This window comes from Athene cunicularia (genome assembly GCF_003259725.1).
Source record: "Athene cunicularia isolate RWA chromosome 4 unlocalized genomic scaffold, athCun1 chr4_part2, whole genome shotgun sequence".
NCBI lineage: Eukaryota > Metazoa > Chordata > Aves > Strigiformes > Strigidae > Athene > Athene cunicularia.
Genome location: NW_020799099.1, coordinates 1,571,358 through 1,595,205, shown reverse-complemented (window position 1 = coordinate 1,595,205; position 23,848 = coordinate 1,571,358). Strand labels below are relative to the sequence as shown.

General features: G+C 36.6%; 1 protein-coding gene across 1 annotated transcript in view; it reads left to right on the top strand.

Moving 5' to 3' along the window:
• The first annotated feature begins 1,058 nt into the window (after positions 1-1,058).
• Positions 1,059-23,848, top strand: part of INTU (inturned planar cell polarity protein) — a 45,617-nt gene continuing 22,827 nt past the window's right edge. Inside the window, 5 exon segments of the mRNA XM_026847986.1 lie at positions 1,059-1,523; positions 1,525-1,571; positions 1,692-2,279; positions 13,539-13,624; positions 19,962-20,165. Coding sequence (XP_026703787.1) covers positions 1,477-1,523; positions 1,525-1,571; positions 1,692-2,279; positions 13,539-13,624; positions 19,962-20,165 — 972 coding nt within the window. The 5' untranslated portion in view covers positions 1,059-1,476.

The following is a 23,848-nucleotide window of genomic DNA, read 5'->3' as shown; positions in this document are numbered from 1 at the left end:
TAAAACTAGCAACTTGGGCAAAATTATAGAGGCCAAGAAAGTGCACAATGTTTCTTCCCATCTGCAACATGGGTTGGCTTCTGTAAGTCACTGGGGTTCCAGGAAGAGAGTAAGGCCAATGTTTTCTGTGTTCTTGATCCAGCCAAATCCTCTCTGAGTCCTTAAAGGTGCTTTGGTGCAATGTCTTCGTATAAAGTTCTCTGTTCAGCTAAACTTTGAAGCTGTGTCATTTATCAGCATATTCAAATTAATGTTCTATATGAATTATATAATACTATTTTTAAACAAAATTTGGATTATTTATTCAGTAATGTTAGCTAGTTTTAGTATAAAATGTATGAATGTATGTTAAGTCTAAACAATTATATTAATAATTATATGAGTCTCCATTGTAGTTTTTCCTTGTTTTGTGGTCTCAGGTTCATAGAAAAGGAGGCCTGTTTGTCACCTAGTCAGGAAGAATAAACTGGTTTTGTCTGTTCCTGAAAATCTTCCATAACAGAACAACCCAGACATTCCTTATATCACTTGCTAATGCTAATATTTTATTTCCATTTATGTGTGTGTGTGTAATCAAAAAGCTCTCTTAATATTTAGCTTAAATACTCTGGTAAATTAAACTGCTAAGTACTCCTACTTTGACCGTGATTGATCATCATCCTTCTGTAGCAATGCTTTGGTTCACCTTGCGGTGGGGGAGTGGACCGTTTGGCCTGTTACCTCTCAGCTATCTTTTTTTGGTGTTGTTTTGTTTTGTTTTGTTTTTTCTCAGCCAAAAGAGTGTGATTTCCTTTAGTCTGTTTTCCTTTAAAACATAGTCTTAAGCTACTTACCATTTGTCTCTGTGTTCTGGACTTGTTCCAGTTCTTACATCTTTCTTAAAATGGCCTGTCCAAAACTGGACATGGTTGACACATCACCATTGCCAAATTAGGACAAAAAATTTTTTGTGCTGTGCAGATGGCACTTATGTTACTACATCCTGTAGTTGCCTTGCCTTTTCTTTGCAGCAGCTTGTTGCTGGTGACTTAGTGATCCGCTCTCCAGCTGCTAGAACTTTTTCTATAGCATTACTGCCTGTTTTATTTTTTTGTTTTATATTTTTGCACATGAGTTTGAGTATGCCATTTTGAACTTGTCTTAAAATGTGTTAACTAGATTTCATCTTGGGTTTTTTGGTTATATTGAGGTGGTTTTAAAATGCTAATCTTGTCTTTCCAAAGGGCTTGCAGTACAATCTGTCTTACAAATGCATAAGGGAAAGAATAATGGGAGAGAACAAATAGAATGGCATTTTTTCTCTATGAGAAAGCCCCATTGTGTCCATCAATGTAGTTACTAATTAAAACTTGTATGATAAAGAAATGGTTTGGGGTTGGGGTTTTTTACTTGTTTTCAGAAAAGAGGAATATTGCTTTTTGCAATGGCTACTTTCCTTCAAGGCATTTGAAGAAACAATTTTAAGATCTTCGAGGGATGTCCTTCCTTGCCATATCCATCAGTTGTCTGAGAAGAGCTCTTACCTCACTTAAAGCAGTTGAGCTTTCAATATTCAAGGGGGCAACATTTTTTTTTCCTTTTTTTTTGCCTTGCACTCTCCCTATCCCCTCTCTACTTGAAGTAATCAGATGTCACTTGCATAGCAGTCTTCCTCATCAGAGCTGTCACTGATCATTCTTCTTTCTTTCCCAGTGACCTTGAGCCTGAATGGTTGGATGGTGTGCAGAAAAATGGGGAATTATTTTATTTAGAATTGAGCGAAAGTGAAGAAGAAACTCTGCTTCAGAACAGCTGTCCAGAAATGCCAGCAGTGAATCATGTCAGGTTTCGTGAAAATGAAGCTGAAGTTATTCAAGAGGGATCACGAAAAGAAAGAAAATACGAACTGAAGAAATGGACCAAAATATTAAAAAAGAAGAATCTTTTACCAAAGCATTCTAGTAAGAAAGGCAGTGGAAGCTGTAATGCACACTCCACTGCTCCGGCTTCCATATTGAAACACCAATCTGCTCAGAAAATGGGTGTCACTGTTCAGCAAAAATACAAAGATATATATGTGTATGTAAATCCCAGAAAACTGTACAGTGCTGGAGAGGATGAGCAGCACAGGCTGCTGGAGGCCTTAGTAGGGATTGTCCATCAGTCTTCATGGAGCAGCAGACGAGCAGAAAAACAAGGCAGGAAGGATAAAGCAATCAGAGGAATTGGTGAAGAGAAGCTTGTAGTACATGGCTTGGTGCCAGGTAGTTCTGCAATGAAAACGGGTCAAATCTTGATTGGTAAGTAATCGAATGAATGGTTCGGTTCTGCACTCTTCCTTTAAAATGGTGATTTTTAAGTTTGGGGTTTTTTGAGGCAGCTGACTTCAATATTACTGAGACATAAGCAATTACTTAAAACAACTATTTTGTCAGTTCTTGAGGGATTATTTCAATAAATGTCATTGCATCTGATGTTTTGTTCAATTTTAATGTATTAGTGGCTTTAAGAACATGTGACAGAAACTAGAAACTGTTAATATAGTAAGGAGATGACTGTTCTTTAAGCATACAGGGAATGAGCAGCTTGAACTTGGAGCAACGAGTATACCACCACCACCTTTAGTTTAATGCAGAATTTGCTCAGTAGATAAGTAGGACTGAGAAAAAGCTGTAGTCTGCCAGATACTCTATTTTGTTTTCATTCTTTTCTGCACCATCCCCCCTAGATAAAAACCTTTACTGTATGTGCTTTAAATGGATTTTGTACCATAAAAACGAGGAGGAAATACTAAGATACATTCATATGTTTCAAACTTTCTGCACAGACTTGTTTGGATATTCTGTTCAGCAAGTATAACAGCTGCTGCTTCAGTGGTTGTGATCAGAAGGCCTCCAAATAGTGGGGCTGCAGTTTGAGGAGGCAGTTAGCCAGTGTAGCAGCTCTCCTTTGTGTTGGTTTGGCTCATCAGACACTTCCATAAGCTGATGCAACAAAATAACCTGGCAGAAAACTAATCCAGAAGAAAAATTGCCTGTCTATTTTTTCCTGGTGTGGTAAGTTAAACTTGGGTCACAGAAGGTCTGACGAGCACCCGAGTGTGAATAACGGAGGGGAATGAACTTCTGTGGCTGGTAGGGAAGGAGCAGAAATACTCCCACTTCCATCATCAAGAGGCCATTAAAAGGACTCGGCACTCACAAGACCCCAACCTCAGAGACCGTAAATGTGAGAGAGCTAGTCTACATCTGTCAAGGGTGGGAGGTTGTTTAGTTACCCTTTAAGTTGGTCCCTTGTAGGGAGGGAGCAAAGATGTGATGTTGGTTACAAGATCATGAAAACCTTAATACTATAGTAGCACAAATCCCACAAAGTCAGCATGAGTGCTTTCAGAATTCCAATGTTGTGTGTGTAAAAAGGCAAATCGTGCTTTGACTAGCTGATTCTTCTAGCACGTGTTTTTTGGTAAGGATGCTGAAGAATACTCCAGAGGAAAAACTGGATAACTTTCAAATTTTAGCAGAAAGAACTGATTAGTCAAGAAGTGGGGGATGCAGAGTGAGGGGGATGAGGGAGTAAGTTTCAGCTTGATCTGCTTAATGGTATTTAATCTAATTAGTGTAAGAGTGGGTATTTCTAACCTGTAAATTAATTTGGGGACACAAATTTGTATGTAACTACATGTTTGTAAGAGCAGGTGTGAAATCAGAACAGCATAGGCAAATACCAGATCCAGGAGATAAAGCCAACCTTCTAAATGGAGATGGTACTTCATGTGCAGCACTTAATGCTTCCCAGAGCTAGTGAGGATAAAAACTGTGGGGTTTTTGTTTTATTTTAAATAGAAGAATATTTAAATTAATGTAATGAGTCTAGCAGTTTAATATGTCCTAGGCTATCATCAACCAATATTGCCTTGTTTTTGCACATTGGAAACAAATACTTTCAAGCATACTGTAGCTATCCAGCTCTTAACTGGGAAAATGAGCTGTATTCTGTGCCAACAGTATAAAATGTATAATTTTCATATAAAAATACCTTAAAATGATATATCTGTAGTGAACACTGTGTACTCTGGAATTTTTATGTGGTGCCTAGAAATAGGGATCCTTTCATAAATTAGATGCTCAAGTTTCAGTGCTGTCTGCGTAAAGAATATACAGTAAAAAAAATTTTGTTCCGATCAAAAAGCTGTCTGTTTACTGCTTCTGCATTGCACATCAGAGGATGGGATACCTATGGTATACACCAAAAGCCCGTTTAGAAGCAACTGTAGTTCAGTTCAGCCTCCTCAGATCCTCGCAGGGTCTGAAGTTGGACAGGAAGTTCAAGAAAAATAGAGCAGAACTTTGCCTTGTTGTTAAAAGTTAGTTTTAGGAATCCTGTTGTGAATTGTGGAAACAGTCAGTAAAGCATATTTCTGTGGTCAGCCTAAACCCGAAGTATTTGCATAAAAGTTAGCAGCTTCTTCAGCCATCACAAATGAGGAATAGCTCATCAGTGTAGCATGATGCCTGCTGGCTGCTTTGGTTATAACGTTGTTCATCTTCATTGACTTGCATATGCATGGATACTAACCTGTTCTTGTTTTGCTTTTTAATATTTTAATAGCCTTCAATGGTGCAGACCATTTTTTAAATAGTATTTTGTGAAACAAATACTATTTTCCTTTTAAAATACATGCTTTAAAGTGATGTACTGTGGTCTTCTGGTGACCAGTTTGCAACACATGTGGCAGGCAAACAATCTTGACTCGGAGTTGTTACTGAATTCATTTTTTTGCCAGTTAGCATAAAACTTCAGATCACTGGTTCAGGTACTAAGAAGATCAAAACAAAACCCCAATTAAGAAAATGCCTTTTTCCCTGCTTTCTGCAGGCTCAGCTTCAGTCAAACACCTCTCCTCTGCCCCTTCCTAGTCTCAGGTACCCTTGTTTTCTGTACATCCCAACCCCTTTGGTGAGGTAATGGGTGGCACAAGAGGGTGGGGTTGTGTGTGTGATGTTTTCCTTCTGCTGCTCCTTGCTGCTTACCAGTTTTCCTTTGCTGCATCATGACTCCTCTGCAAGCCACAGCCCTTCAGGGATGGGTCCCCTGCACGGACTACAACCCTTCCCCTAGTGACCACTGCTCCTTCTTAAATACATCTGGGCAGAGGTGCTATGGCTCCCCTGGCGACGTGATGTTTTGGTATGCAGTAAATTGCTTACAGCAGCTTCAAACTTGTCTACAAGTAGCACAAGACAGCTCACGATGTCCTGTCATGCAGGTCGCTCACTGCTGCAGCACCCCTGCTACCAAAATCCTGTGAGTTGAGCCCAATAGAATGTTCTAACTCTCCCATTTTACTTAAAATTTGAGCTCTCTAGATTATTTTTCCCAAGGCTTGGGTTTGTAATATGTTAAATAACCAAGTTACTGACTACTTTGTATTTTCATTGGCAAATTAGTTAATTTGTCTGTGATAAACATGGTAGCCACTTAAATGACTGCCAAGGTTGAGTTGTGAGGGAGACTAAACTCCCTTCGGTTTTTTTTTTCACTCTGAATAAACAATTACAAAGTGATTATTGCGTTAACATTTTTTTAGCATAAATAACTCCCCCCCCACACACACACTAAATAATCACTTTCCTCAGGTGGCTTCTTCAGTTTATTCTGAAAAGTGTATCCCTTACAGCTTTGAACGCTTAAAACATCTGTTTATTATTTGTGCACTACATTTCAATTTTTTTTTTTTAAGATTGCATATGGAAGTCATAAGTCTTGTTGCTGTACTTTATTAACCAAGTAGAATGCAAGCGCTGACCGATTGAAAGTAAATACAACAGTTGCAGGCTAAAAAAACCCTGATGCTTGGTAACTCTGTAAAAAGATGCCGCTCTATCCATATGTTGTTTATCAGTACAGTTATCTTTTTATATTGAGCACTTCAGCATCCATCTTAAATTTTCAAAACAAAAAAGCTCTCATTGATTTTTAAATTCTTGCCATCACTTCCATTGTAGTTAAGATGAAATACAGTTGCTTTTATCTCATGTTTTTTAAGTGTCTTACATATTTCTGGCAAAACTTTTTTATTGCTTGATTTCATTATTAACAATATGCAAATCTTGGTCTGCGATGTAAAACTTTCTAGTCTCATCTTTGAGCATATCTTCAAAGAGAAAAAGCTCTACTAAATATTTTAGACTCAGACAAATAAGGGTTGTAATAGGAAACGCCATTAATATTTTTTTATCCCCTCTTTGAATTGAAACCTATCCAATTCACAGCAGGGGATATGTCTTATAAATGCTGATGATCATCATCTTTATTATAGTACAAATGGAAAAGTAATTCCAATGACACTGAAAACACAGGAAAGCTCTTTTCACTAGCAGAGCATACTACTGTTACCCTCTTTGAAATCGTCTTCTGTTCTTATTGCTCTCATCACCGAATATCTGAACAGCTTGCATGAATTCTCTCACCTGATCAGTAAGTATACAATTGTTAAAAAAGTGTGAGGACTACACAGTGACAGGGATTAATCTTGGATGATAGTAAAGACTGGCTCTAATAATCCAGTTTTGAATAAATATGCAAAAGATGCAGGCTGCTGTTGCAAGCTTCAGTTGAAAGGTCCAGATCCCAACTCCATTTACTGACAAATGATTTTCTGTGGGTTTCTAATCCAATAGTTCTCCTGATGTTATGTGAGTGGGTTATTTGTTTGTTTTCCCTGAATAAAGAAAAGTTTAAGTAGTACTTTTTGCTTGTTTTAATAGTAAAAACACAGATATTGCTGTTGGATTTCTGAAGTTTATGTAAAGAAGGCCATCATTGCTAGAAAGCCAAGTATATCTGTTAGATTACTATAGCATACAGAAATATGCTAGAAATAGTATAGAAATATAGCCTATAGACTAGTGATTTAAAACAGTAATCTATTTACAGAAATTAAGCAACTTGCAGTTATCTTCTGACAGTCAGAGTAAATGCTGCTGTTTTTGTCATTTGCAGACCATGGAACTTAGAGTCCTGTCAGAACAATGTCCTGAAAGGACCAAAATACTGTAAGAGTTTGAGATTTTAATGAGGAATTACCATATATGGTGTACTTGTTGAAAAGGCTCGCCAAAGTAGAGACGTTGGGCATACAAGACAGAAATGCAGAGTTTGCGTAAGCTCTGCTGTGTTCTCACTGTGGAGTTTGGGATGTCGTTTATGTTCTTTTAATCTCCTCTTGAAGCATAACAGCATTGGTTTGGGTAAAAGCAGCCTGCTAACATATAAAGCAAGTAATTGATCTGGCTTTCTTCAGTAGAATATGTTCCATACTTTGCCTTTTTTGGAAGGGAGTATGTGAACATTTATAAGTAGTTCCACCAAGTCATTACTAAGAACAGAGGAAAATAAATATCAGGATTTCAGTTAAAAAATGTCCTCAGTCCTCTTCCATGTGAACAACATGGTTCTGATTTTAATTCAGCCAAAAATGTTCGCTTCCCATCACAGTATGGAAGTGGTATTCACTTACTAATCCATGTCCCCTGGCTTAATGCAAAGATCTACTTTTAGAAATGGTGCTTGCAGGTTTATCTCTGGGGAATGGTTATTTAACAAAGTAATAGTCCTGTGCCTCCTGTGGCAGGTAGTTCTGAAATTAAGTATTTTAGGGATGCCAGCAGTCCCAAAGACTTGTAAAATTTGTCTTTAAAAAAGCAGGAATAATTCTGTCAGCCTTACCTTATGCAAACTAGGTGTTTGATATATACTGTTCTTAGCTACGACTGACTGAATGTTGAGAAGTCTTTTCTAATAAGCAGATGGAAAGACAACAGAGAAAATTGGAAAGAATTCCTGTCTGTCTTCTCTCTGTTCCGTCACTGTAGTAAAATTCAGTTCTGCTTGATGTTGTGTAGAGAACATATATGGACATCTTATAGTTTCTTTGTGGACGGAAAATCTTTTTATAATAAGTGATAGAACTAAAAAGCTTTACTCATTATTATGGGACTAAAACCCCACCAACTTTATTCCTTAAAGAAAAGGACATGTCTTTTTTTGAAGATAAATTTATTGACTAAATGTCTGATATTCTGGAGCTGCCTGAAAAAAAAATTTCTTTATTGCAGTTGCTTAATGTGTCTCTAAAAGTATAACTGAGTGAGACTTTGTTCTAATGTTTTCAGCTTCTAACATATATACTGGTGACTTTCATGACAGACAATAGTGATTTAATTGCTGGTAGAAATGCAAGCCAGGTCAAGTGCTATTCTATATAGTATTATACAGTAAAATTTTTGTATATAACCAAATTGTTGAAAAAGCTAAAAGAAAAGGACAATTTTACATTGCTTTGTATGAGGTTTGAAAACAACATTTCATGCAAGTGTGTGCTTCCTAAGTACATATATCTACTTAGGCAAAAAGGGAAAAGTTCACTTTGATCTCTATACTTAAAAAAACACAGTTGGAGGGGGGTTTTCACCCACTTCATAGAGCACAAGAATGATTGAAAAACGTATTTGCAGTACCATCTGTGCAACTTTTTCCTCTCCACTAATGAAATGTCTCTCTACATCTGAAATTCAGCAATGTTTTAGTCTGGGAAAATTTGACTTAACTCTGCAAACCATCAAGTTAGATCAACTTAAACAGTTGCAAACACCGTTTACCCTTTTATTTCATTTAACCTAAATTAATTAAGCATTAAGTAAGTAAAATTAGATTAAACTTTATACATTTACACTTTTTTAAGACCTAATCAGTTTCACTTTCTTTAAGTTTTTCACACTGCTAAAGGGGAGGAAAGAATTCTCAAAGAAGGTGTAGCTGTGAAACTCTTAACAAAGGAACACTTGCATATGTAAACTCTTTTGCTGTCATTAATTATCACACTGGATAGATTTGTGGTCATGTTCAGCTTTAAGATACTCCATGTTCATAGTTTTACATACTTCCTATTGTGCTGGTGATGTCTTCCATTCTGTTACTTCATAGTCTCTACTCTTTGAGTGCTGTTGTGTTTGGCTAAAAGAAAAGAAGGAAAAAATGCAGACACGCTACCACTACCACCTCTTCCCTACTGGCAGGTGTAGAGTTTCTCAGTTGTACACCAAGTTCCTGTAATAGTGATACGGCGTTTTCTGGCAAAATGAAGGCAGCATTACAGGACTGTTTTGCCTGTGTCTTTTGGAAAGCTGTTCCATTTATGGTGCGTGATTACATTTTTTACAAATTGAGAAGAATAAATATTTACATCTGCAATGAAAGTTTTACATATGTACATTAGGCGTTGAATAAATAAAACACTTTGAGTATATAACATGTAAATACTGATGGTTCTCCTTTCAAAGTGTCTTTGTATATTCCACCCTGGGAGATGTGGTTCAAAAATATTCCCATAAGTGCTAAGGTGCATATGTCTTCACTAATGTCTGCAGCTGGTTTGAATGGCTTTGTGGATTAGATAACTTGACTGTTGTCTTTACAACAGAATTGGTAAGGTCTCTAGTAAAACAAACAGAACACAAACAACTTTTGTTTGAACAGTGCTCCAGATGAGTACAAGAGTGATTTTTGCTTTCTCTTGTATTTGTGAGTGATGATCTTGAATACAGCATTCTTCAACAAAGAACGCTGTAATTCTGTTTATAATTTCTTATTATATTAGAGTAGCCTGAATGCTCTGCTTTTGATTACTAATTTTCAAGTCCTGGGGCTCTGGCATGGATTTACGGAGTTGCTTTTAAATGCTGTTTAACTATCAACTTCCCCGTCTTTGAAGATTTAGTAGGCTAAAACTTTTACTGTCCTGTGCATCAAGAAGCACAGAGGTGAGGGAGAGAGCTACTCTTACTTGAAATAGCAAAAACCAATTTAATTAATTCCAAGGAATGATAACACTTTTGTGTGTATAATAAAACTTAACCTTTTATTGGTTTTGCTGTAAGAAAGAGTAGGAATGTATTTTCCTTTAATGTAAAATAACAGTGAGCAGTTGGTCGTTGCCTACTGTATTAAAAGGGACTGCTTGCATTTTGGGGGGATTCAGTATTTTCTTACTGATGGTTAGTTAAGAAGAATGTTCTTTCTCTCCTTAGCCTTAATTGTGTTTTGCAGTGATTTTGAGTAATTGACCTAGTACCTGGGAAGAATTCCAGTTGTATTTGTTGGTATTTAACAAGAAGATAGAAATGCTAAGCTGTCAGAATTCTTCTAAGCTTTCAGGTTCTGTTGTCTTTACTAGATTCTCTGGAAATAGAGAGACCTTAGAGACACAGATTCTGCTTTTCCTTAGTCATTATCATCACTGTGTTAGTTTGAGCTGAGCAAGTCTTCTCCCTAGAAAACTTGAAATATGTACTGAACCTTACAGTTGTTACAGTGCTTTATTTCTGCAGCTGAGCCCATTTTTGTTGCCAAGTCAAGGCGTAAAATATAATTATACTAACATGCACATTTGCTGCGAATCCATATCCTTTTACACTGCCTGAGAGAGTGATGAGCACTGCTCCTACTACCTGGCTGAGGATTTCTCTATTGCAGGTGTAGCTGAATACTGCTGTAAGGCCGTCTTTGGCTTTTCACATGTTCTGGCACAGGAGAAGAGGTGTCACGACTGCAGCTTCTAGCCTGTGTGTATTGGAATTCATATAATTCCCTGAATCCTGCAAGCACAGGTGGGCACTAGTTGTGATGGACATGCTGGTTTATTTCACCTTTTTCAGTAAGGCTCACTTAAGTGTCATGATACCAAATAATAAACTATGAACAGAGGAGATAATAAACTGTCCAGTATCTTTGGATTTACATTATAGCCACATACCTTTACTATACCAGTCCCAGAATTCCTCCCCTCACGCCTCTCCCCACACATGGTACTGCTTGTGTAATACTATTCCCTCTCCTGGCCTCTAACAGCTTTTTGGACAAGTAGGTGTTTGCTGTGTCTGACTCTGAACTGCCCTTGTATAGACTGGCCAGCCTGGAGCACAGACAGGGCAGGTGATGAGCTCAGGGTGCAGCTTTACCTGGGGCAGGAGAGGAAAGGAAAAGTAGGGGCACTTCTCTATCCAGCAGTCCATTAAAAGAACTTGTAGTGAGTAACACAACTTCTGCCTTCCCTTCCAGCTTTGGCTGAAATTTAGTAATGGAATCAAAGCTATTTGTAGTACAATTGAAGAAGCCTCATTTCCTTAGAGAACAAAGCTTAGGAGTTCCTAGTTTGAAAGAAAACTGAGTACCTCACTCCCTTTTTCAGTCATTTATTAAGTGTCTCATATTACATGTTACAGTCTTTTAAATGCTAATATTAATAATCTTGGAGAGGATGTGGAGGTACTGTTTAAGGTAGTCTTTGTGCAGCTCGAGCACAAAGCTTGGTTTTCAATTTGCTCTTCCAGAGCAGCTCTTGGTATTTTTAGTTCACACCTGTAAGTCATCTCATTCATGAGAATGACCTTGGAATCAAGTCACTTTCAATGTTAAGAAACAGAAAGCAGAGACAACTGAAAGTGACACCAAAGAAATTTAAGTAGAAAATGAGGCCTATTTTGTTACTCTGAAGTTGAATATTTGGCTCTTGAAGGGACCTAATGAACCATCAAGCCCTATATCCTGGTGTCACTGGTAGTCACTTCGTATAGTTCTTTCCATAGCTCTATGTTACCTCATCTTGGGTATTTTGCCCTAGATAGCTTTATTGGAAAGCTTTTAAGAAATTCTCTGTTTTGAGGCTGCAGAGCCTTCTGATTTCTATTCTAGCTGCTTTCACACCTAGCCTTTACTTACCTGATCTGTAACCATTGGAGACGGAGAACCTGTTTATGTTGGTCACTGCAGTATTACTTCTATGTATCTGATAGCATTTTATTTCATTTTTCTTGAGCACAGGTGAATAGAATTGTAAGGTGTACTCTGGATGGGATCTTGTCAGGTCCTAGTCATACTCACCTGCATTCAAAGGAAACTCTTTCCTAATGCATCCAGGTGTTGTGTTTGTCTCTTTCACATTTTGTGTTACTTGACTACCTTCTTGAGAATGAATATACTCTTTATTTCCATTATATTTCGGTTATTCCAGTAATATTTATTGGTTTCTTCCTCTGTGATATAGTGTTTCTTTTATACTGAAAAATGCTTCCAACTTTGGATGTTGACATTAGAGAAACTGTGAAGGACTATCCTTTTCTGACTTAGGTTCAACGTAAAATCTCACCTTAAATGTTGGACTGATGTTCTAAATTGCCTAGTTAAGTAATCAAATCTTTTGGTTGATTTAAAGTCCCGCTACCATACCAGAAATATTTTTAATATGTATCCTTTTCTTACTGCTGCTTCTTTTTTTAAAAAAAAAAAAAAAAAAAAAAAAAGTAGATGGATGGCCATATAACCTTACTTTTCAATTTCTATTCCTTTTGATAGGTCTAAGTAATTTTATCTTTTAATGTTAGTTTCACTTTATGTTTTCTAACTATGATTTTTCACTGGTCAGTCTCATCTTACATGCTTCATGCTTAAACATGCATCTTTTTGAGGGGGATGAGGCAGAGGTTATCAACTAGTTATGGCTGGGATATTTCCCCTCACTTTTGGATAGAAATCCCAGTTTGGTTTTTGTACTTTAATGGGGATTTTAAGTTTATAAGCTCTAATTCAGTTCTCTTTGTGTTTATAACTAGTGCCTTTAATTTTCAAACCTTTTCCATTTGCAGTTAAAGACTTTTTCTTTGGGATACGGAGATTTTTCTCCCTATTTCCAGTAATGGGAAGAGAGTCAGATTTAGAAAATGCAAGATGTCATTAGGCAGGAAGAACTGGCAGTTAAAGCATAAAGAGCGCAAAATAAGGAACCACAGCAGTGGACAATCTCCAGCAGTATGGAAATGAGGAGAAAGGACTGAATTGAGATGTGGCTTGCGAGACAAAGGAGGGATGAAGTGAGGAAGAGTGAATGGTTTTCTGCCAGTTTAGTGAATTTAAATGAGTTACTAAGGTACACATTAACTGCCAGGACTACTTCAAAGAGAGGGGCTCAGGGGTGGTGGGCTCCTCTGATAGATAGGCTCAGCCAACACTTGAAACCTTTGGTGTAAGCGATGGCCTAGAACTTGTAAGCTGCTACAGGAAGAGCGAGTTCTGAAGTACTTTTGGCAATCTAAGTGTTTATATCAATGGAAGAAGCAGTGGAGTAGGATTGTCAAGTGAACAGAGGTGGTTTCGGAGGGGGAAAAAAAGTAATTCTTGTGCGTAACTTCATTGGTGAAGTTGTTGGGTTTTCTGATCAAGTAACAAGAGTAATATAAGCCTGGATGGAGGGGAGAGGCTTTGACAGTTATTTTTCTTAAATGACACAAGCGTGACAGTAAGACCTTAAGAGCATTGATGTAATAGAATAATGTTTCTAAACATAGTTAGCATGTAGAAACCGTCTACTTAAATGTAACTAAAAGACATTTATGAGTCTTTGAATATTGTATTGATTTTTTTAAAAACAAAACACTGTTTGGCTTTGTATTATTATGTAATACCATCTAACTTTCTCGTGCTTTTGTCTGTTTTATCTCCAGGAGATGCTCTAGTTGCTGTAAATGATGTTGATGTGAATTCTGAAAACATAGAAAGGGTTTTGTCTTGCATTCCAGGTCCTATGCAGGTACAGTAGTTGAACATTTATTCCAAATGTCCTCTGTGAAAATTAATACTGTTTCTAGCATGTTTTCCTTAGGAAACAGAGCTTAGGTGGGCTTTTTCTTAGAAATTCCACATTAATTTTTTTAACACATTGGTTGACTTCAGTCAAACTTAGAGTAGAAATTTCAGAGTTTAATTCTGGTAAGTTTTGTGAAAATAGGTAGGTGCAAGTAAGTTACTCAAGCCAATGTCCCATTAAGGGACATTAAGCACAGTCCAGCTGTTACATATTCTGTTTGTCATCAGCCAGAGTCCAAAAGCACATGGAACATTTTGCAAGAGGTATCAGCATACTTGTAGGTTTAGACTAACCATAACACCTGATTTTATTTTTTTTTTGCCAGTGTGAGAGTCAAGGTATTCTGTGCTTGCAGAATTCTGACTATTCATGTTTCTCTATGAGAACTAGGACATACATATGTGAAAAGCCAAGTTGTATTACCTTTCCTGCTCAGAAAACAACTTCATTATTATGTTACCATTTGCATCAAAATTAATTACTTCTTTTTGAATACAGAGAAGTAACTCCTTTGACACTGGCACAAATTTTAACCAGTGATAGTTGTAGTTATGGGTAAAGATGGCAAGTATGGTTGCTTTGATAGCTGATATTGGGAACACTTTGATCTCTGCAAATGAAGGACAAGGTATGTAATGTTGTGATGCCTCACTCCTGGTGGGTGGTAGAGCTGGAGATGTGCAATCTGGCAATAGTGTGTATGAAGCAAGATGATGTCTAGCTCAAAAATAAATGTAAGCTGCAGAACAGTAGTGGCTTTTTTTTTTAATTACCATTCTTAAAATGGTAATAATTGCTGTGGAAATAATTAAATAATTATATCTTCATCAATATAAGAGAAAAAAGAAGCCTGAATTAACAAGTAGTGCTATTAAGGACCCTTAAGAACATTTAAATGGAGAGATTGATACCGCTCTCATATTTAAATAGAAAAAATAATTCTTGAGTATTTAAGAGCTTTGAGATTAAATACTTGTAAAACCTTCCAAAATTGAACAGTGATGAAGATTGATAGAAGTCAGTAATAAAAATTGATACAAAAAAACCTGCCAAAAAACTGACGTGATGAGTAATGTTTCCTCCCCCCAACTTCTTCCCCCTACTGCATATATTTTCTCTTCTAGCTGAATAATAATTTTAGAGTTATAATGGAGACTTCTCTATCTAATTTTTTATTAGTTCTTTTTTTCAGAATTGGGAGAGTGTTAAATTACGATGTTAGTAGCGTAAAATTAAGTATATTGAGTTACTCTGCTTAAATCCACTTCCTGGTGGACAGGAAGACAAGGTAAAAGTTGCAATTTATGAGATGGAGCAGGATAAAATTATAGCGTCTCTTACAGTGTGTCTTAATCTCTTGGTAGTTTTTCTTCAGGTAGAATATGAGGTGATAATAATAGAAATGTTTTACTGTCCAATAAGACAAAAAGAAGTGGAAATTTTACGTTTTGTTAAACATGCTTCTGTTCACAACTTACGTAGTGTAAGTGCCTGTAGAACTACATCTGTAACTGCAGTGAGATTGAGTACTAGTTTGTCAGTTTGGGAAGCTTTCCAAGATATTTGACAGTATGAAGCTTGCCTAAGCTACCAGAGTTGTGGTCAGGTATTGGCAGAGCTCCATGGCAGAAAACCCTTGTCTTGCCTGTCTTTGACCAAATATGGAGTTGCTGTAACTGTTATGAAATACAGAATGATTAAAAAAGCAGAGATTATATAGTTTATTTAATTGTATCCTTGCTAGATTAGAGTATATATATTACTTGTTGCTAAAATGCAGCGCAACTCTTTATATAGTAGTTAATTTTAATGCAACGTTAATGTTTACATTGTCAGTAAATCTGTCAAGTAGACAACGATTACTTGAAATGTATAACTGTTTGTCATGCTGGCTTTCCAAAACCTTTTATTAAAGTGCAATTACTCCTTTTTTACTGTGCAGTTTGATTCAAGCCAGAAGAGTGACTGCTGAAATAGACCCATAGAGAATTTAAATACAGAGTTCTGGGGTTTTTTGCAATATGTTCATGCTGCTGAAGAAACAGAGGGTTTGTTGTTTCTGAGATTTAGTAATAAAGATAGCTGTTACACAAGCAAAATTGTTAATGTGTTGTCTGTCATTCATCATAGGTTGCAAAATATTAAAAATGATACAGTTTAAAGCTGACTTACTGTATAAGTTATTTACATAAGTGGAATCACTGTTCTTTTGGGTTCAGTGTTAAAAATTACTGGAAGTAATTTCAAAAACTAACTACCTAGATTCTCAGTTGCAGCATGTGTCATAACATCTCTCATTATTATATTTTCAGGATTTTATTTTCCTTATCTCAGTTTAGGCAAAGTAGCGTCTAGGCATATAAGGGGTAGTTTAGTGTATTTATTGAGCAGTAGAAGTCCAAACACTACATCAGTCTCTTCTATTTTTTTTAACGGCAGAACTGTTTCTGTTTGGGTGCTTGCATGTCACCTAAGAAGATAAAGTCCCGATTCTGATTAAAGCATTGGGTATCTCATTTAGAAGTTCTGTAGTAGTGACAGGCCAAAGAATACCCCTCAATCAATGCTTGAGATTGTATGATAAAGTTATATGCTGCAGTTTATACAATTTTTTACGTTGCTGTAATGGAAATAGCTGCTGTTTCCTAGCACCACAAGACAGAACAGGGAGATATGCGAAAAGAATATACTTTTCCATACCCTGATACTCAGAAGTTGCAGAACCATTTTACACGAAACTTTCTAAAAATAGTCAGCCTGAGGCGGACATTCAGAATCAGAAATTTCAGCCTGAAATTTTGAGTTACAGTTGCACAAACCATAAGCACATGGAAAACAGAGACAACAGGAAATGGCAGACAATCTTAAAAGACAAGCAATGTCACCGTCTCTGTCTGTAATAAAATCCATATTCCAAGACTTACAGCTTTCTTACAGCAGATAAACAGAAAGCATGCCTTTCTGGATCAGACCAGTGGTATAACAGCTATATTTTCTGCTCTTTATGTTGACAAATGTTTAAGTGAAGAGAATTCAGAAGCAAATTAAATACAGAGTGACTTTCCCATCATATTTTCCAGCTTCTAGCAGTCAGTAGACTTGCTGGATCACTTACAGGTTTGTACCTTCTCCTTTTTTAATCTAGTTCTTAAAATTCCTTTGACCTCCACAGTATCCTGTAGCAGTGATTTACATAACTGATTTATTATGTTCATTTTTGTTGTTTTTCAAACAGCCATCTAATTAAGTACACTTCATACTCCCAGGTTCCTGTGGTATGAGGAGTAGTTAGCTGTCCATTTCTTACTGTTTGTATCATTCCATGATTTTGGAGAGCTATGTCATGTTCCACTTTTGTCACATCTTCCCCAAGTGGAAAAATCCCCATCTGTGTACCTCATAGTTTGCTGTTACTGTCACCTTCATCAGTGCCTTCTTGCAGTTGGATTACATTTTTCTTGAGAAGTGTTCTAAGTATTGAGAATGTGTGCATGCTATATATTTATAGAGTGGAATACTAATATTTTCTGTGCTTTTCCCATTCATCATTTTCATTTCCTTTTCGTTTTTCTGCCGTTTATTGAACTGATTTTCTTTAGGAGAAATGGAATCAAAGATTTCATAGTATTTACAAAAGGGTACTTCAGTAGTCACAGATTTAATCAGATCCAGTGCACTGCTTGGGATGAAGATTCATTTCTCCTCCACACACACACAAAAAAAAAAAAAACAAACAAAAACCAACCCAACCCAAAAACCAAAAAACCCCAAAATTTTTTAGTGTATGTAGAAATGTAGTCTCTTGGTCATTTTCTATTACAGCATTTTCCAGTCTAGATGGCCTTTTCACAATAATTTCTTTTAAAAGGCGGGAAACTTGGACAAAAGTAGAGAGGAACAGAAAATGTCATGTTACAAGCTGTTAGAATCAAGATTTGGAAAGGAGCTTGTAGTCAAATTGTGGAGAGAGGTATTTCTCAAAATAAAGTGACTTCACATCTGAGCAGTTGTGGTATTGCCCACAGTGATGTGGGAGGCAGCATGGATGCCTACAGAAGGTGGGAGAGTTAAAGTTCTGTTCGGTCCTGTTTGTTTTGAGCTCTTGCTTGGAGGGCCATATGGTTGTGTCTCTAAGACAAGACAGACTGAGATTGTTTTTTTTTTTTAATTGAGAGACTAAAAGATAGACTGCAGCAAGAATGACATCTGTGCATCATTAGTGTAGAGACTGTAGCTGTGATGACTGTGTCATCAATAAGTGTCCACAGGCAAGATCTAGTAGAAGTTAAGAGAAATAACTATTGAGCCTTGAGGAAATCTGCAAGAAGTTAAACAAGAGTATGAGGAAAATCCTCTGAAATACGTGCAGATGGCATGATGAAGGAAGAGAACCAGGTCACCGAATGCTGGAGAAGAAAACATACATCTAAAAAACTGTGAATGATCAAGTTAGTCTTAAAAAGCAACTGCTTCTTAGCTGGGTGTTTCTGTTCCTTGGGTCCTGTTAATATGCAGTGTAATGGATTGAAACTGAAATGATGAGGAGAGAGCAAGGGATGAGTTGCTGTCAGGAAAGGAAGTGGTAGTACATGGCAGGAGAGCAGGATTGAGTGCAGTGCTGTTCCAGAGAATGGGAAAAGAGAAAAAATCCAATAGCAGCCAAAACAGGAGAAGAAAAGATTAATGAGAAGTGTAAAGTAGGGTGGAATGGGAAGGCGGCAGCCAGTGACACAAATGTTGTAGCTGGAAGAGCTGATGATGGCACTTCTCTCTGATCTAGTTTGACAGGCAGTGGGTGTTCTCAAGCATCATTATTTCTTGCTGACATTCCTCTCTTTAAGTATGTAAATACACATACACAATTACAAAAATGTAAATTATCTATATTTAAGTGTGTAAGTGGCCTCTGCTCTGGCTTTTCAAATTTATTGCAACTGGAAAAATGTAAGCCTTTTTTTTTCTTGCATCAATCATTAGGCTAAACTGTTGCTGACCTTAAAGAGAAGTGGGATTTGCTGTGATGTATTATATTTAGAACTTCCCAATCAATAGGCATGTTAAGGATAGCTTAAGGCAGACAAACAATCTTGAGTAAAAACATATGAAAGAGGGAACACAGAGCATGTCTCCTTAGTCCAAATAGATATATTTTTGATCACTTTGAGCATCATGAAAACTAAGCTATCATCCAAGAAAATAAATCAATTTATTAGAATTTATTTATCGATTTATTACAAATTACAATTTTATGCTCAGTCAGGAGCTACGTCTTTCTCACATATCCATCTTTTATTCTTAGGTTAAAGTGTTCATTCACAAAAAAATAATAGTCTTATTTCATCACTGCTGGAACAAACAATTTTTGTAAGGCAGTGCTCATAAAAAGGAGGTCTGTAAAGCAAACTGTGAAACATTTCCACATCAAGTTTGGATTTTGTGTTGCTTGTGAGCCAGGAAATATGCATTTATTCTAAGATTCCTGGGTTTTACATTATTTGGGAAATAAAGAACAGTAAACATCATGTCATTTTTTGACAAAGTAAGCTTGACTATCTGAACTTTTTTTTTTTTAAGAGAAAATGCTCTGTTTATGCTCGATAGCACAGCAAGTGATGTAAACAGTTTTTATACTTCTTGCTGGTTGTGTACAACTGTAAACATGGCAACAAAACTCATATTTGCTGACTTCACAGTTTAAAAAAAAAAAGTTAACATAGTGAAAACATTGGCAGATTGAAAGAATTGCTACTGTTAATGAATTAACAGACTTTTGCAGTCTAATAGAAATTGATTTTCCTGTACCCGTCATGTACTGATGTACCTGTCAGGGCACTCAAAATAGCAAATGCAGGCTCATGGAAGAACACTGAGGATAGATACTTATGGAAGTGCTGACATTGTGAAAGCAGTCAAATTCTGTGTGTGTTTCAAAAGAATGGTAATGGGTTTTGTGTTCAAACAAACCCAGAGCAGTAAGTATGTTTTTCCATTCTCAAAACCATAAGAATTAAGTATGAAAACACACCAAACCACATGCATACTCGCATGGTTCATAGAGCATGTAATAGCTGGTTTTGTCCTTAATAATAGATGGTTGTGTAATGCTGAATATATAATAGGTTTTCTTGAAACAGCAGGAATTTTTGAACGCTTACATCTTTGTCAGTAAAGCTAAGAAAACTTAATCTCTTAAAGGGTTCAAACTGCATCTGCTTCATCTGGCATTAGGATGTAATTTTAAGTACAGTCTCATTTTCACAATAATTAATTATCTTAATAGGTTAAACTAACATTTGAAACATCAATATTTGAGCCTGAAGGAACTTCTCAGCAAAGGTCTAAACGGGCACAGTCAAGTATGAAAAACCTGGTTCGGCTCTTGTGGGGAGAAGATAGTACAGACCTTCAACAGGCTATACAAGACGTGCCTCACATTGTTATGTTCCTCACAATGAAACTGGACTCTGAAACATCTAAGGATGAGGTATGTGGCTAACTAAAACTGAAGATGAAAGGTTATAGCTGACAACAGCAACTGCTATTCCTTTTCATGTAAAAAAAAAAAAAAAAAAAAAAAAAAAAAAAAAAAAAAAAAAAAAAAAAGTAAAAATATGCCTTGGTAATGATTTTGAGTAGTCTGTAAAATGTACATTTTGACAGAAATAAGGCCTGATATTCCAGGAAAATAGTTAGCATCACTGCTGACAAACTCTAATTGGACTTGAAATCACTTCAGTGCTGCTGAATGTCTTTACAAGAAAGAGCAGGCTAGAGGTGTTAAAAGACAAAGCAGAGAGAAATTCAGAAGTTCATTATTGTTTCTCAGATGCTCACTGTGATGTTTTCAGTATGCCTCTCAAACTTGAACTACGAAATCTGCCTAGTCAAAAAAATTTTCCCCAGCAGGAGCTGTTGGCAGTCCACATACATAATCTGTCTAGCTCCTCCTGTTTTGAAATGCTAATGTGCCTTTTCTTAGAGGACTTTTGCATGTCTGCTGTTTGCAATCAACTGTTGGTTCCTGCTTGGACAACATTTTTGATCTACTGAAGTACTTCTCCTTTGTCCAGTAAAGCTTCCTTTCACATCTCTTTTCTGAGGAACACAAAAAGGAAAATTTTGCCAGTGTGTGTGGTGTGTAACCCATTGTAAATTTGTGTAGACATTGTCCATGGTGTAGCTATAGCTACAAATACTCCGCTCAGAATGCAGGGAAGACACAGAACAGTGTGGAGGGCTGAGTTTGGCCTCTTGCCTGATCTGAATATGACAAATGGACAAAGTGGACTTCTTAGGAACAGACATTTGAAAAAGACTCTTTCCCCCTTCTTTCAATTCTCCTTAGATTTAGCATAGTGCCGTAGTGAACTGTTATCTGTGATGCGGTGACATCAAATGAAGCACAAGTTTTGTCAGTCCTCAGGGACTGGGGTGGTGGGACAGGGATGTAGTGGGGAGCAGAAGACAGACATTTTGCTTTCTCTCCTGGAATTAATCCTTAGATCCAGTCACTGCTCCATCCCTTCTCTGAGATGTCTTTGTTTTTCTGATACTGTTTTTCAGTGGATACAAGTCTGTATTGTTCTGTTGGTGATGTGTAATAGAGAAAAAAGTGTTACAATTACACATAATGGAGTTTAATTTTCTTTAGAGATAGAGCTGGGGAGGAGAACCTTAGAAAATTACATGATATGATAATATCATGTAAAAAATAACATGAAGTTTGCAGATTTAAATGCTGGAAAGCTTTATGGCTACTTGTGCAATTTTAATTCAGCCCTTTTGTATGTATGCAGCATGACATTGTCTTAAGCACTACTTTTTTTTTTTTGAAAAATGCCTGCCTTCTGCAGAGGACAAGATGGACAGATGAGTGTATAATTAAAGCTTATTAAACAACCATAAATCCAGTACTTCATAATTCTGGAATACTTGACTTTGCAATATAAATCATGCTTGTAATGTAATATTTTTAAGGTAATGAATGCCTTATTGCATATTACAGCAAGGTATTAACTCTGTAAGCTTCAGTTTGCAGTTCTTTCCAGTCCTGTTTGAGACTGCATTTATTCATGACAGGTGCCAGCAGAAATAAGTTTATACAAGTGTCTCTCAGAATTATTTTTTTTTAATAGCTTTGCAACTAAGCAAGGTCATTCCGTGCTCTTTTTCCCCACCCAGAGACTGCTTCCATTAAAACATATGATACTGCAGTATTTTTCTGCTTTGGTATTTCCCTATAATAAAAATGAAAATAGCTTATTTAACTGTGAATTAAATAGACTTTAGAATGCTTTATCAAAGTTCACTTAAATACTGCAAATAGTTCTTTTTTGTCTTCAATTGTAAGTTTGTAGTCCAAGATTGCTACATTATATGGCTAGAACAGCTATGGAGAATTGCTGCAGACTTAGACTGGTACTTTCTTGGTTGGATAAACTTTATGAAATAATTTTTTAATACTTCAGTGCCTCTGGCTCCTCTGTTGGTAGATGAATAGGTATGCAAATGCCTAATTGCAATTCCTGCACTTCAGAGTAAATGGAGTACTGCTTTTTTGCCCCATTGTTTCTTTGCCCTCCCAAGAAACAGGATTAACCCTGAATGTTGAGCTGAGGCAAAAGAGGGATTGTAACGCACTTGTTCTCCCTTCATACTGTGGAACAATTGTTTCCTGAGAAGTCTTGGCAGTTATGCAGCACCAAATAGTCTCTAATGTTCAGAGATATATTGCTGGTGTAATCAAGCTCTTTATAATATTTCCTAACAGAAGAATGACGCCTTCTTCAAGGCATTTTTCTTTAATTCTATTTGGTGAAGAGTAAGCAACATTTGTCCTGTGGATGTACTGTTCCTGATTTAGTTTACAGTAGTACTTCAAATTAGCAGGGAAGTGATTATACACCTTGCCATACTGCACCATAAAAATAGAATGATCCTTTACTAACCTGCTCTACCCATATCCAGAGGAGGTATGGTATGCAGATCACATCCATGTAAACAATGGCAGCTAGAACTAGTAACCAATTCTTCCACTTGTGAGCTTTGGCACCCAAAAATAGAATTAATGAGCTCTAAGACTTGTAAGCCTTATCTACTCAACTGTAAAGGAAAGTAGTATTAGAAATCATTTAGGTTGTGTGCATGCATGTGGTGGGGAGTGTCCCATATGATCATGTTTTCAGTGAGTAAGGTTCATCTTGTCTTTTTTTATGGTTTAGTTCAAGGTAGGTACCAGCATACAACTGTAACAGCTTTCTGTGTTTGAACTGATTTTGACGGTACCATGTCTTAAAAAGAATAATGTTCCTATTCCTTCTACATGAGTGTGTTACTGGAAGCATCTGTTTACCATGCTTGCAAAGTAGGTACTACTGAGCAGCTCTTAGGATAGCTTGGTTCGTACAGACACTGATTTATACTTCCTGTAGCCTCTCTCCCTGGTTTTATTATTTCTGAATTAATCTTTTAAGAATTCATAGTTGTCTTTCATCTGCTGTTTCTTTTTTAATCTTATGTAAAATGCAACTCAAAGCCTCTATTACCAGTGCTCTGTGTTTGAAGATTATAGGTTTTTAGCTGGTTGGCACCATTTTGACACAGTTTCTTCTAGCTATTTCTTATGTTGGTCAAGACTGCACTAATTATTTTTTAAAATGTTATTTAGGCTCAGTTTGAGAAATTAGTAAATTTTTTTTAAAAAAGCTGTTTGTTAAGCCCTTAAGTTTTAGATAGTCTGTCCAGGTTTAGGTTTTTTGCGTTGAGGGAGGGTTTACGCTGTTCAAGAAAAGAGCTACTTCTCATTTATTAATTCCATTCTCATTGGTTTATGACCTTCCACCTTGCTTGGAAGACAGATGATCTTGTATGGTGGTGTGTGCTGAACCTTGATAACTCATTAATATATATATGTGATGAGCTATGACCTTTTGTTACAGTTGTCTTTTCTTTTCCTGGGAAAGGGTACAGATAATTCTCAAATGAATTTTGTGTAAAGGCCCCAGTTCAGTGAGGAGGAAAAAAAAGGCTCTGTATAGCCCTTTGCAGTGCTGTAATTAGAAAATGGCAGTTTTTTTTTCCCAGCTGAAGGATAGATTCAAGAAAAAAATCCTTGTCACTAATGAGTATTTGAAAATAGAGCTAATTAAATTGGATAAGAATGAAGTT